The 14359-nt window shown below is 36.0% G+C and overlaps 2 protein-coding genes across 5 annotated transcripts; both read left to right on the plus strand.

Annotated features, from left to right (window-relative positions):
• The first annotated feature begins 793 nt into the window (after window positions 1–793).
• On the plus strand, window positions 794–4433 carry LOC112180001 (beta-1,3-galactosyltransferase 7). Of its 4 annotated transcripts, none has more exons than XM_024318481.2 (11): window positions 794–1000; window positions 1104–1203; window positions 1316–1374; window positions 1484–1731; window positions 1830–1893; window positions 2537–2609; window positions 2690–2810; window positions 2912–2999; window positions 3108–3233; window positions 3402–3511; window positions 3826–4433. In XM_024318481.2, the coding sequence occupies exons 1-11, from the start codon at window positions 909–911 to the stop codon at window positions 3972–3974; spliced, it is 1230 nt and encodes a 409-aa protein (XP_024174249.1). In that variant the 5' UTR covers window positions 794–908; the 3' UTR covers window positions 3975–4433. The 4 variants fall into 4 exon arrangements, with proteins under 4 accessions (XP_024174249.1, XP_024174252.1, XP_024174251.1 ...); XM_024318484.2 differs by having other exon boundaries at window positions 796–1000; window positions 1493–1731; XM_024318483.2 differs by having other exon boundaries at window positions 797–1000; window positions 1107–1203.
• Window positions 4434–5127: 694 nt separating this feature from the next.
• Window positions 5128–8766, plus strand: LOC112179175 (vacuolar protein sorting-associated protein 9A). Its single transcript, XM_024317516.2, has 5 exons — window positions 5128–5334; window positions 5436–5583; window positions 6141–6311; window positions 7093–7272; window positions 7477–8766. Exons 1-5 carry the CDS (start codon window positions 5243–5245, stop codon window positions 8221–8223), a joined length of 1338 nt encoding a protein of 445 aa, XP_024173284.1. The 5' UTR covers window positions 5128–5242; the 3' UTR covers window positions 8224–8766.
• Window positions 8767–14359: the final 5593 nt, after the last annotated feature.

Below are 14359 nucleotides of genomic sequence, written 5' to 3' on the forward strand. Positions count from 1 at the left end.
TGAACATGTGTAGAATAGCAATGAATGTATCCAAAACTCTAGCCATCCCATACAAATTGAAACATGTTATTTACTTTTGAGAAGACAAAATGCCCTAATGGTATTTTGTCATAGAGTACATGACAAAATTATTAGCATGTTGTAGAAGCGAATGAAGGGCTTGTTAATTACTTAATTTGATAGGGCACATGCATGCTTCATTTGCATCTAAACTTGGAGTCCTCCTTTGGTTTGGTTTTGCATTACAAAAACAAAGTGTTTTCAACATCCATATAACAAAAAATCCGAAAAATGACACATAAAAGAGAAAAAAAAAATAAAAGATGATATTTCCTTTCTAACTACAGGGATGAACACCAAAAGTCCGCTCGTCAATACTATATCTAACAAAAGAAAAAACATTACGAATAATTTAGTAGTTGATTTTCAAACATACCTAATTTTTCTTTTCTTTTGAAAATATTTTTCTTATGAGATTCACGTTGTTTTTCCTTCTTCAGTCAAAAAGACTATTTGCACTTTAATTCATCGTACAAAACAAGGTCCAGATGGTCCACAGGTCCAAAAAGTCTCTTGACAAGTCCAAAAAACGGGTCGGGTTACTCGCCACGAACAAATAAACGGATCTTAGACAAGTGGCGTAACTGGCGGGCACAGACAAAACGGTCGCCGTAGCCAAACCCCAACAAGACATAAAGTCGCATCCGAAATCATAACGCCGTTGCCTAACGGAAAATTCATCGCCTGTCCAAAAATCATGGACCCAAAAACCACGCCTAAACTCGAAAGAAATTTCAAAAATGAGACCCCTATAAATCTCACTGTCTCTCTCCATTCACTTTCAGCTTCCTCACAACTTCTTCTCTCTCTCTCTTCTCTTTCTCTCTCGGAAAGAACACGCAGGGAGTATGAAGAACCGAAGCTCCAGCAAGATCTCCGCAAAATGGATTCCCATTTTCTGCATACCCTCCTTTTTTCTCGGCATGCTCATCACCAGCAGGTATACTCATCTTCATCTTCTTAATGATTCCATTATCAGTTTCCGGATTATGTCTAGTCGAATTTTGGGTTGTGTTGGTGACCGTCTGAGGTTGTTGGTTTAGCAGAATGTGGGCGGTACCTGAATCGAACGGTCAGCTCATTTCGACTCGTCGTCACGAGCAAGAGCTTCAAATTGTATCTGAAGATTGCGAAACTAAGAAGGTAATGATTTTATTGGCCTTAAATGGAAAACCCTTCCGTTTGGATTTAGGTTTTCTTTCTAAAAGAAGCAAAATTTGTTGCTAAAGAGGTGAACTTTGTTGGTTTTATACAGAAGCTTGGACAAGAGAAGGATGTGATGAACGAAATCTACAAAACCCACGAGTCAATTCAGTGAGTACAACAGAACTTGAGCTCTAGTTTCTTGGATTTGGGTTGCTTTGTATTGGTTGCAGTTATGTGAGTTTTGTGTACTGATAACTTTGGGTGCTTATTTGCGGAGGCACATCAGATCTCTAGACAAGCAAATGGCGTCAATTCAGATGGAACTAGCAGCAGCTCGGAGTTCTAAAGAGATGGGGGTCTCTGATGACTCCACCGCCACGTCAGTATTGCAGAAGGACAATTCAGCCAAGAAGAAAGCATTGGACAATTCAGCCAAGAAGAAAGCATTTATTGTTATTGGAATTAACACTGCTTTTAGTAGTAGGAAGCGGCGAGATTCGGTTAGAGAGACTTGGATGCCTCAAGGTATTATAGCTTTGTTACTCTTCTTAATCTATGTATGCATAAGATCCTAGTGGTTTGTGTGGGCTTGATTGCTGGAATTGTGTCAATTGTTCGGCCAGGGGAAAAGTTACTACAGTTGGAGCGTGAGAAGGGGATTGTTATCCGTTTCATGATTGGCCACAGGTATTTTGGCTTCACCTGTTCTTTTCCATCAAGAATTGTCATGATATAGTTACATTTAAGTTGTGTAACTGCAGCCTGTGCAATGAAATTTGAAGAGGAAATCCTTACATATGCATGTGCACCCTTTACTTTATTTTTCTTAATTTCAACCCTTACTTTAGTTTTAGTTCAACATGTCAGATATTGAGATTTTCAATATAATGTGAAACCTTGTATTAGATGCAGTATGATCCATTGGTAGCTCATTTCTAGGACAAGTTCTGCATCACATGCTTCCCCTAGTTTAGTTTGAAGTCATCATTTTTTATATCAAGACTTGCAATGGGGTTTATTTTTCTGTTGCTTATATAGCACATGAAGTATGATCTACTGTGAAAGTTGGTTTGCATGATGTCACTGACCAATCTAATGTAACTATGACCTGCCATTTTTTAAGAAGAGGAACTCGGAGAACAGGAAGATATCCGGATGATGTTATATCTAATAATATACACCACACCATGTTTATTTATTTATCTATTCTCATGTATGATATGCGTATGATATTATCAGCATTCACAAAATGTTTATAGATTCGTTATCAAAAGGATGTTCTTTTTTCATTATGAAACTGACCTCAGTGGTATCTGTGCCATTTACACAGTGCAACATCCAACAGCATTTTAGATCGAGCCATTGATTCAGAAGAATCTCAACACAAGGATTTCCTCAGGCTGGTAAGAGAGCTGACATAAAACTTTGTATCCATGGAACTATTATACCATAAATCTGTTCTGAGTCTTGTTTTGTACTGAAGGAACACGTTGAAGGTTATCATGAGTTGTCTGCCAAAACAAAAACTTTCTTCACCACTGCAGTTGCAAAGTGGGATGCTGATTTTTATGTCAAGGTGGATGATGATGTACATGTCAATTTGGGTATGGCCTATTGCTGCATTGCTCCTATTTACTTTTTTAGTAGTAAAAATATATGAATATCATTACTAAGGATGAGTTTCTTACCTTTCTTGCTTGGACAGGCATGCTAGCTTCAACTCTTGCCCATCATCGTTCAAAGCCTAGAGTATACATTGGCTGCATGAAATCTGGACCTGTTCTTGCTCAAAAGTAATTGTCCTGAGCATTTACATTGATGATAGATAATACTACTCTGTGATTCTCACCAATGCTTAAGGGGAGGAACTATTAATTCTAATATGTTTCTTTGTTCTCTAGGAGTGTTAAGTACCATGAACCAGAGCACTGGAAGTTTGGTGAGGCTGGAAACAAATACTTCCGACATGCAACAGGACAGATTTATGCAATCTCCAAGGATCTAGCTACATACATCTCCATTAACCAGTAAGAATATGTTGTTTTATATTAATTTTCTTTCAATTGCTGATATATCGGACCATATGTAATCACATCTGCAAGACTGTTTGATGGTGTTCATATGATTTCAATTTTTCTTTTATACTACGTTCTGCAATGATTGAAGTCCTGGGACACACTGTTTTTTTGTTGCAGACCCATATTGCATAAGTATGCCAATGAAGATGTGTCTCTTGGTTCGTGGTTCATTGGTCTTGAAGTTGAACACATTGACGAGCGCAATATGTGTTGTGGCACTCCACCAGGTACTTTCTTTAGCACAGATTTGTGATTAGTGAAGGTCTTCCGTCCAACTTATAATAAATGAAAAGAATAAAAGGCAATGTTCATATGGACCCACTCAAGAGATATATGGTGATATATTTGCGAGCAATTTTGCTCTCCTGTAAGAACAATACCACTTTGGGCCATCAGATGTCCCTGGTTTCTACTTGCAAGGAACCTTATTGTTAGGAATATGATGTTTACCCAGAGCTCATTACTTGCATCTGAAATTTACGGATGTGATGAGTCTATATATTTTTGAATCTTGTTTTTAATTCAGTTGAATCTTCTGCAGATTGTGAGTGGAAGGCACAGGCAGGTAATGTGTGCATTGCATCATTTGATTGGAGCTGCAGTGGTATCTGCAAGTCAGTGGAGAAGATTAAATTTGTTCACGAAAAGTGTGGTGAAGGGGATGCAGCTGTTTGGGGTTCGTTGTTCTAGATCACTTCCCTTTGTAGGGTCTTTGCTCTGAAAACAAACTAGTACATACAAACCGTTCAATTGTGATCACATCAAATGCAGCAACACTATTGAGATTATAGTGGAGGTGGACATGTCCAAGATATTGCTTCTTTGACTCTCAGGGAAGTGATGAGCCACTGCTTAAGTTATGCTGAACTGTTCATCTGAAGAGTTGACGTGAATTTGAAGACACCATTTGTGTTTCAAGATGTCTTCCGATTGTAATTCAGCGCGGTAGGATATAAGGGTATTTATACAAATTGATAGTTCATTTATTTTATTACAGTTTTACATAGTGTGTGATATGTTATGTAGTCCGTCCTTCCACTGTTACAGTAGAATTACTAATGTAATGCACAAAATAGAAACAACATTGCTTTCGCTACATTTTTCTTGTTATGTGATGACACTGAGATTGATGGATTTCCTATTTCTGAAGTTTTGAAAGTTTGAAACATGGATGAGCTCTTATGCCTTCATTAGCACACTTGAGCAGAACAAGGGGCTATCGAATTATCAGTAGCTTCTGATGAGAACTGATGGTTTCAGATCAGTTTGGGCTCATGAGAATGCAAAACACAAAAATAATTTAACGTGTCTAGCATGCGAGATAACCTTAAAAGATGATTAGAAAGTACTTACTGAAAAGTGAAAATTGACAACCCGAGTCAAATCGACATAAACTAGAAAATATATGCACAATTTAAAACTTTAAACATTAGAGTGTACATCCTCCATCATAGAAAAAGTCGATGAATTTTATTTATAATAATTTATCTTGTGCTTAAGGAAAAAAAACCAAATATACGCTAGTCACAAAACACTATCTTTGAATTCAATTTGGATTTGAATTGTCATGTAATCGAAATCACACGGACACCAAATTTTAATTTCACATGATATTATTAATTTAAAAAAAGAAAAAATACATACCACATGATCATATATATTTTCAGACCACCACGTGTACTATAATTTATAGCAAAAATAAATAAATTACTGCAGTCTAAAAAACAAAAAAAAGTTCTTGTAATATACACACGTATTTGAGTTCCTAGGCTGCCAAGTAATTCTGGACAGAAGGCCCAAAAATAATTGGGCTCAATAATTACATCAATTAATTTGGATGTTCTCTTTGTCATCTATCAGAATATCACACTGATTTTACACACACAACTTCATCATCGGCTCTCTCGCCTCTGCCTACCTAATCGCCGCCGTCGACCTGAGATTAGTCTCCGACGGTAATGGAGAACGCCGACGTCTTCACCGGGCTGCACGAATTTCTCGAACGCATGCGTCAACCGTCGGCCAGCGACTTCGTCAAGTCTATCAAAAGGTGAAAATGAAATACGAAATTGAAAATGTTGATGTGTGGATTGGATTGAGAAATTGAGCGAGTTTATCATTATTTGAAAACTGATCGGATTATTATTGCAGTTTCATTGTGTCGTTCACGAACAATTCTCCTGATCCAGAGAGGGACAGTGCTGCGGTGCAGAACTTCTTTGCGCAAATGGAAGTGGATTTTAGGGTTCATCCACTTTGGGCTGGTTGTTCTGAAGAGGAGCTCGATAGTGCTGGCGAGGTCAGTAATTTCAGTTTTACTTAGCCGGTAATAGTCATTTTTCTCTAGTTCTTACAGCTTATGATTCTAGTCTTTGCTTAGTTATATGAATTTGAACTAACTAGCAAGTAAGAAGAGGAGATATATCATTAATTGAGTGTTTTTTTTTCGGGTATGAAACTTATCTTCTATTAATGCCGGAGAAAGGAAGAAAGGAAAGATGTGTTAATTGCTATTTCTGGACATTTAATGTCACATTTGATGTTAGAGAATGAGAGGTAACAAACCCTTCAAAGAGAGCTGAAGGAAAAAAGAAACGAAAGAAATCTAGTGTCGTATAGAAGGGAGGTTGAAGATCGATGAATTTTTAAAAGATTTTTCTACTGATTTTACCTGCTGGAGGAACTTTCTAGTTTAATCTGCTTTCCACGTTCACTGTATCATTATTGTTTTGGATAAGAATGCACACACCGTGTTGTTTGATGATCTGAAGGATTTTGCTAATACTTGATATCTCTGATTGATGTTGTTGGTTGTTTTCTGTTTTCTTCTTTGCCTGGGCTTTCTGTTAAATACAGGGACTGGAGAAGTATGTCATGACAAAGTTATTTACTCGTGTATTTGCTTCACTTCCAGATGATGTAAAACTTGACAACATACTACATGAGAAGATGGCTTTGGTTCAACAATTCATTCGACCAGAAAATTTGGATATTCAGGCCCCCTTTCAAAATGAAACATCATGGCTGGTGAGTAGAAAAATACACTTATTGATATATGTGTTTTTTTGTGTTCTGTGTGCATTAGGTTTTTTTTTAATATAGACAGTTTCCAATCAAGATGCATTGCTCTGCATAATCACACATATACACAGGTTCAGTACTTTCCAATGCAGATGGCTAAGTTGTAGAAATTTTCTAGACAAATGAAACTTTATATTTTGGAGGCCAATGGATCTTCGGATGCCTACAATCTCTTACAAAGAAATAAAGGGAAAAAAGGGAAGAAGAGTTGTTAAATGAAATTTAAGTATTCATCAATACTTTAAGTGATAGATAGGCTATAGAAGAATAACATAAACTGAACTTGCTTCAGTTTGTTTTGTATTTTGAATAAGATATGAGTGGACAATTTATCTGATTTGTTTATCTAAGAAGGAAATAGTAAACATCATAAGTTTTTCCGAGTATTGCTTATTAATAAGGAAATATGATCAGGATAGTGCTGGATTTGCTAACTTAGGTAAGCCTTATTATACTTTAAACAAAATACCTAGTTGGGGGAACCATGATCGACTTTCTCCTCTTCCTGTGAACTCATGTGTATTTTTTCTCCCAGATTCACACACTTTTCACACTCTGAGTGATTAATGTATCCCAATTTCTCGAATCTGGTTTTTCTTGGCTCTTTAATTTTTGATGGTGAGCATGCACATGGGACACTGGTGAATCATGATGTTCTTCAGTATGGTTTGTTGAATATCTCCTGTTAAATTCATTCTCTTGCAATTTTTCGATTTTGTTGTTGCAGCTTGCACAGAAAGAACTGCAAAAGATCAATATGTACAAGGCACCAAGGGACAAGCTTGTGTGTATCCTCAATTGTTGCAAGGTTATCAATAACTTGCTGCTCAATGCTTCTATTGCTTCAAATGAGAATCCTCCCGGGGCTGATGAATTTCTTCCTGTCTTAATTTATGTTACTTTGAAGGTATGGCCAACTTCATATGATGGCCTGATTATTTTGATTCAATATTTTCAGCTGATGCAATGCATTTGTTCTTCTATTCTACCTATATTTATTATGATTTGGCTACTGCTGCAAAACATTAAAACTCAGACATAGCTCTTAACTGATCCCATCAATGAAAAAATATAATATGTATATTATAAACTTGCTTTACATGTGATGCAGGCAAACCCTCCGCAACTGCACTCAAATTTGTTGTATATACAAAGATACAGGCGACAATCTCGATTAGTAGCAGAAGCAGCCTATTTCTTCACAAACATGCTGTCTGTCGAATCCTTCATTTCAAATATCGATGCGAAAGCCCTGTCAATGGATGAAACTGAGTTTGAAAAGAACATGGAATCTGCTCGAGCAATTCTATCAGGACTCTCAACTGATTTGAACAGCCAGCCTAATCAAAGCGATCAACCTGTGAATATAAACAAGGAGCCAACAGCACCGCCCAAATCGTCAAAAGTTCCATCTCTTTCAGATTTGGAGGATAAGGGTGCAGCACTCCTTGTAAACGATAAGCAGGCAAGCCAGGTTTTCCGGCAGTATCCATACTTGTTTGCGCATGTTGGTGATCTAACAGTTAATGATGTAGAAGACCTTCTTAATAATTACAAACAGCTTGTTTTCAAGTATGTTTGTCTCTCCAAAGGATTAGGTGATTCTGCTCCATCTCTTCCTCTAAAGAGTTCAGAAACACAGGATCGCCAGCATGCTGAAACTGCAAAGCAACAGGACCATACTAGAGCTGCAGAGCCTAATGATGGGCCATCAAAGGATACCGATAGAAAGGATGATGGTTCAAATACAGGGTCTCTTTTTGAAGTGGAAAGTTTAGAATCTAAATTGTCAGAGGATCAAACAGTAGCACCACAAGACAGTAAACATGAAGAGTCCTCTCAATCACAGCTCTCCTAGTTAATGTATTTTGCAGGGGTATTCTAAAGTTTAATGCTAGGATCACCATCAGGGCTCCCTTTTTTTCATTTTCTCAAGTGTGGAGGGAATATCACTGTGGCTACTTTTGGTTGGCAATGAGTGTTGTCATCACGGAATGGTGAAGTCTGGATAGAATGAGGAGTTTAGCATTTTGATTTGGCAAGCCTCACCAGGCATTTGTGTGAAGATACAAATATTTCCAACTGTTTGGCAAGTCAGCATTCCACAGTTATACATTTCTGCACTTGTAATCTCATATATGCAGCAATGTAATGATCCCGATACACAGGAGCTTGTTGAATCCTGAATGAAATGTAACTTTTCACCAGAAGCACTTTGCTCTCCTTCATCCAGGGGCAGAAATGTATGTTCCACATTTCTTTTCCTGTGTTTTTCCTCAGCAATATCTTACATCGGTATAATAATCTCCTGATGTTGATAGTATGTAGTTTCTTTCCTTGTTTGTGTATGACTGCTCTCCTCTTCTAAATTGGCTGTTCTAGCAGTCACCCTATTATGCAATCTGACTATGGATTGAGTAGATGTAGCTTGTCCACAATGAAAAGTACAAAAACCAGGCTTGTCCATATCAGGTACTGGGTTTCAAGTGAAACTTTCTTATCCTTCATCCTGGTGGATATAATTATATTCATGGACAGGACATGTTATCAGTAGGGTGATTCATAATGAGCTTAAATGTAACTATGAAGTCTATTCTCTGCTTGACAATGTTTTGATGTATATATTAATAATGCACCGACATATTTATATATGTAATGGTGTGCCATACTTATCTTTGTGTATGTGGAACTAGATTTGCATCTACTCCATCACTGTAACACAATAGTCAAAAATCAAAGCTAAAACTTTGAAATTTTATAACAATCTGTTATTTATTGTATGTCGCATCATATTCATCTCCCCCAGCCCCCTTTTCAAACTAAACCCAACGGCACTAGAAAAATGAGGACATTGGTTGTGATTTTGTGATGCAAGCTTTGTTTGATAGTAAAGTTGATTCATATTTTTCACGTGCTGGTTTATTGATCTTGTTGTAATCTTGGTCAATAGAAAGGCCACATAAAATTATAAACCACAGGAAGCTCTCAGGAAAGATGAAATTGGAGAAGGCTGCGCATCTGAATTGTGTCTTAGATCATGTTTATGCCTTTTTTTCTCTTTGATAAACATTTTTTTTTTTTTGGCATCTCTTTGATAAACATTGTGCATGCTGGTTTGAGATTTCAAGGACTCGAAGTGGTTGTAAACGAAGTTCTCGACCCTCTGATAGTGTATTTCTTCTTTTTAAATTATTTTACTATTTGGATATTGTAACAAAGTTTAGTGCTTACCTGAGTACCTTTATTTTGGGCCTTTCTTGCCTTGGAATTCACCTTAAAAAGAGCTCAAGTTTAATGTATGTAAAATCAAATTTTTAGCAAAGAGTAGAGGGGGTCAGGGCTGGCCCTCGGCCTATGACTCCAATCTAATGGCTCCCAACATTTAATATATAAGAAGACACTTATTTCGACGAAAAATTTATTGCTTAAACTCTATAGTCTTCAATAAAGAAATAGAATAGAAAGGATTGCACATTTGCTAACGAATTCACTTCAACAAAAACTCACATTTGTCGATGACTATTTGTAAAAGAGGCCAATAACCATCTAATTACATGGTATGATCTCATACTTTGATTTAACTATTTGTTTTGGTACATGTCTTGATATTAGATTAAACTTTTAGGGAATTAATTTTGGCATTTCACTTTTAACTATATAAAAGTAGAATGTAATTGATAAAATATATGTCAAAGTGAAGTGCCAAAATTATTCCCTTATATTAACACATCATCACAATTTTGTTACTGATACCTTAGCTAAATGCCTAAATTGGAGAATACCTTCGTTGGTACTACTTGAAAGAATGCGCTTTTCATTTCAATCTTGTAGAAAGGTGTCGTTATTGTATTATAAAAAAAAATAAACAAATGCATTTCTATTTAGCTAAATTAAAAAAAAATAATAATAATCTTTTGAGCATATATTTCTATCAGGAATTCTATTGGCACTGTTGGGGATAAGGAAATGTAACTTTCCTGTTGTATCTTTTCCAATGGGGTTTCAAGCATCTCAATAATGTAGAAATCATAGAGATGTGATATTCGATGGCGATGTTTCTAAAGAAATACGTACACATATATGTTCAAGTTTTAGTGAAATAATGGAGGGAAGGAATTAACAATTAGCATACACAATAAAAACAAAACAAAAGCTTCTAAACAACTTGGACGTGTATTTCAGGATCTGGTTCATCTCAGATTGACTTTGTCTAACCTGTCTATTTGGCCAGGCAGGCCAGCCCTAGAGGCAAATCAACCTCTCTTCTTGTGCTTCTCACCCACCATATAAATATAATTATATCTGAGACAACCTTCAATTCTATATGAATAAATCAAATTAGGGGTCCAAGAATCTATAATATAAGAGATTAAGAACGCATAGATTTGGATATTGTATATCTGGGGGGTCTCAGATAGTGTGTGCCACCGGTACTAATCAAATTATTCTATGAGCTAGTCTTGCTACGCCAGTGCACTTGGTCATTTAGCTTTTGTTCTTTTAGTTAGCAAACAAATCTGTACCCATGTACCCAAAGTTTATATGGTTTGCTGATTCCACATTGGATAATTTTTTTTTTTTTTTTATTCAAACTGATAATTTCATTCATTGATGCCAAAGGCAATATGTGTTAAACAGCGACAAGCGTGGCCCGTGGCCCACCATTGTACCGATACTGTCCCAACTTAACCACCCGTTATGTGTTGGGTTTTAATCACAAAAGGCCTCGGTACAATTGGGTGAGATCCACCCACTTATAAGTTATATTTTATTTGTCACTTTTCCAATGTGGGATCTTTCCTCTCCAACAATATGGGTAATAGCAGCGCATAGATGCCTCTGCCCCCAAACTTATTACATAGTGTATTTCTCCACAAGGTCTTGTAGCCAAATAGGGCCAATTTCCTTGCAAAATTAACATACTTCCAGCCATAGTCAAAGCTGACCGGGCTAAAGCACGAGCAAGCTGATTATAATTTTTCCAAACATGTTTCCACTTAACCATCTCCATCTCTACCATCACATGTTTGACATCCTCAATGATAGCCCCCAATCTCACTCAAATCAACGCCATTACAATCTAAAGCCTTCAACACATTCAAAGCATCACCTTCAATCTCAACTTTAGTAAAACCCTACTCTTTACAATAAAGAATTCCATACCTTAAAGCTAAAGCATCTGTTGACATCAACAAAGGAACAGCCAAAGCACCCTGCATCCTTCCAAATTCATCACGTACTACTGCACCCATACCATCTCTTCCATTTTTTACATCACATGCACCATCAAAGTGTAGCTTCACCCAATTAGGAGGAGGAGGAGCCTCCCAAAGTAACAAATCTGCATCATTGTCGCTAGTTTGATTATGATCTTAAAATTATATATATGATCATTCATGATTGGTTACAAGAGAGGCCAAATGAGGGGGAGGATTTGAATTCCAGCCTCTGAATGTCCTATTTATCAATGGAGCCACAAACCCCACTAAATCATATGATATCTTGAGACACAAGTAATGTAACTATCATTATTCCCTTTTATGATTACAAGTTTTTAGGGAAATTACAATTCAATTAATTGTACTTCAAGTAAACAAAACAAAATTTACTGCAAGTACAAAACGTTAGTCGATCAAATAATTTGCCATATTATGTCACTACTAGGATTTGGATTTTGATAGTAGATTCAAATTGGTAATTTAAAAATGAATAAGTCTGGGTGAAATGGTAACACACAATAAAGTTTTGTTAGATGGTCAATGCGTGATGATCATAGATTCATAGACAAACAAAATTGATAATTGATGGGATCCCTCACAAGGACCATTAATGGTCCTACTCCCCTACACTCTTCCAAAACTTACACCAAACATATACATTAACATGAATCATTCGGGGGCAATTGCCAACCACAGGTGCTTGTTTGGTAAATTATATGATAGAATTTTGTGTACCAAATGCACCTTTCATGTGCATACCACGTTCAATAGTACATGCTCTGTCGGCTGAGATGTATACACCTCCAAGTTCTATTGCATTTTATCCACCCTCGATGTGCATGTGCTTTCATTTTTAATCAAAGTTTACAGCCAATCCAGATTTCCATGAAATACAAAGATGAATGATATATTAAGTTGAAAACCAGATCTCATTTGAGTTAATTTTACCCAGTTGCTTGGATTTTACAGTACTCTAGCTAGTAGCTGGATTTCTGACATGTTTAAATTTTTAAGCTGAAATTTTTCTGTACATTCTTTATTACTATTTACCAGATCGATGCCCATAATGGTTTCTTAAGTTTAATATTAAGGCCAACCCTAGAAAAATCTCAGCCAACTCTAAAATCCTAAATGTAGTTTTTCATGACCAAGTAAAACAACAGAGAAAAAGAATGAAGAGGTAAAAATATAAAATCGATCATATATAATTCCTCTATATTTCACCTTTGACTTGAAAACTATGTATAATCATTTTGACAAGCTAAAAATTGCTTGCCATAAAGAAAGCAGCACATCATGATTATTAAACTCGATGGATCCTTTCATCAAAGAAAAGAAAAACATATATTAAACTCATGAACAAGACATACATCCTCTCCCCCATATATATATGTTTATTGTTTGTCAATGAACCCATAAGAAAACTTTGATCTTCCTTACGTTGAACTGTTCAACTAGTCAAATACGTACGCACACACAGAGAGAAGCTATAATATGCAAGAAGATAGAGAGCAGACTGGCTTAGTAGGAACTATGAAGATTAAGTAATATACTTGTTTTCCACTGATTGGTCCTAGATTAATTAAGGTTTGCATTTTTTGGTTTCTGGGTAGGCGTGGTTATACATAATAATATGTGCTGGACTATTATTCATTGTGATCAGCTTGACTCTTTGTCTGGCTTTGTGTGTGTCTCAATCAACTAGCATATCATAAACTTAATGCAGAAGCGCATTTATATTCCTCTGTAGAACAAGCTCCAACATCATGAATAAAGGGCCATGATTGTATACAACAGAATGATCTGAGAAGAATAAATAATTGCCAGAAAACGAGGTATGATCTGAGAAGAATAAATAATTGCCAGAAAACGAGGTGTTAAAACAAGTTTAATTCAAACAGCATAGTAAATTTGATCTAACATAACAACATAATATTGTTCTCAAGCTTAATATAAAATTAGACTCAATTTACAAATTCAAATTTAGTGTTGATAGTGGATCACTAATTATCAACTTAAATATCATAATGTTGCAGTTAACTTAATTTTAGTGTGACTGGTCCAAACATGAATATGTTTTCTTATGTAATAAGTAGAGAATATTTAATCAGAAATTTTCTATCTCTTTTCGGAATATAATTCCTTATAATTTTATGTAACATTTGTACTTTTGCCCCTCTATATAAAAGGCCTTATTATCAATTAAGAAACACACATTTGAGAGAGTATTTTTCTCATTTCACAACACATAAATTATTTTTGTATCATTTTGTCTGCGTACGTTTAACTTCATAATTCACACTTGACTGGTATCTAACCACACACCTCATCTGATTTCACACACAACTAATCTGATCGATTTGATAGTCTTGGTAGACTAGACACTTGATTATTATGCTATATGATTTTGTGATGCGACATGTTGATGAAGAATTAACCCACTGATGACTTGATGAGATTCAAATGGAGACAAGATGCAGGTCAGCCTATGATTTACAACCAACAATAGCGTGTCGACTGCGCATGAATTGGTTCGGCAGAACCGTAGAAGGTTACCCTCAATAATTAAAGAAAAAAAGAGCTTTCACTTTCACACTTCACTTCCCATAATCCCCCAAAAGAGGGCAACATAATGATCCTCACATACTTGTGTCTATTTGATCTCTCTCCTCTCCCACTAGGTCATTGTTAATACTTAATATATATATTGGAATGAATAAAGGAATGGCAAACAAAATAAAAGGGTAGTCTTGTTATGCAAAAATACACATCACG

Source organism: Rosa chinensis, chromosome 7 (assembly GCF_002994745.2).
Source record: "Rosa chinensis cultivar Old Blush chromosome 7, RchiOBHm-V2, whole genome shotgun sequence".
NCBI lineage: Eukaryota > Viridiplantae > Streptophyta > Magnoliopsida > Rosales > Rosaceae > Rosa > Rosa chinensis.

Excerpts from the sequence above, each read along its gene's own strand:
- LOC112180001 (XM_024318481.2), top strand. The coding sequence starts at position 909 with ATGAAGAACCGAAGCTCCAGCAAGATCTCCGCAAAATGGATTCCCATT. Across the intron at positions 1,732-1,829 it reads AGAGACTTGGATGCCTCAAG|GGGAAAAGTTACTACAGTTG; the intron begins GTATTATAGCTT and ends TTGTTCGGCCAG. Across the intron at positions 3,000-3,107 it reads GGACCTGTTCTTGCTCAAAA|GAGTGTTAAGTACCATGAAC; the intron begins GTAATTGTCCTG and ends TTTGTTCTCTAG.
- LOC112179175 (XM_024317516.2), top strand. The coding sequence starts at position 5,243 with ATGGAGAACGCCGACGTCTTCACCGGGCTGCACGAATTTCTCGAACGC. Across the intron at positions 5,584-6,140 it reads AGCTCGATAGTGCTGGCGAG|GGACTGGAGAAGTATGTCAT; the intron begins GTCAGTAATTTC and ends TGTTAAATACAG. Across the intron at positions 6,312-7,092 it reads AAAATGAAACATCATGGCTG|CTTGCACAGAAAGAACTGCA; the intron begins GTGAGTAGAAAA and ends TTGTTGTTGCAG.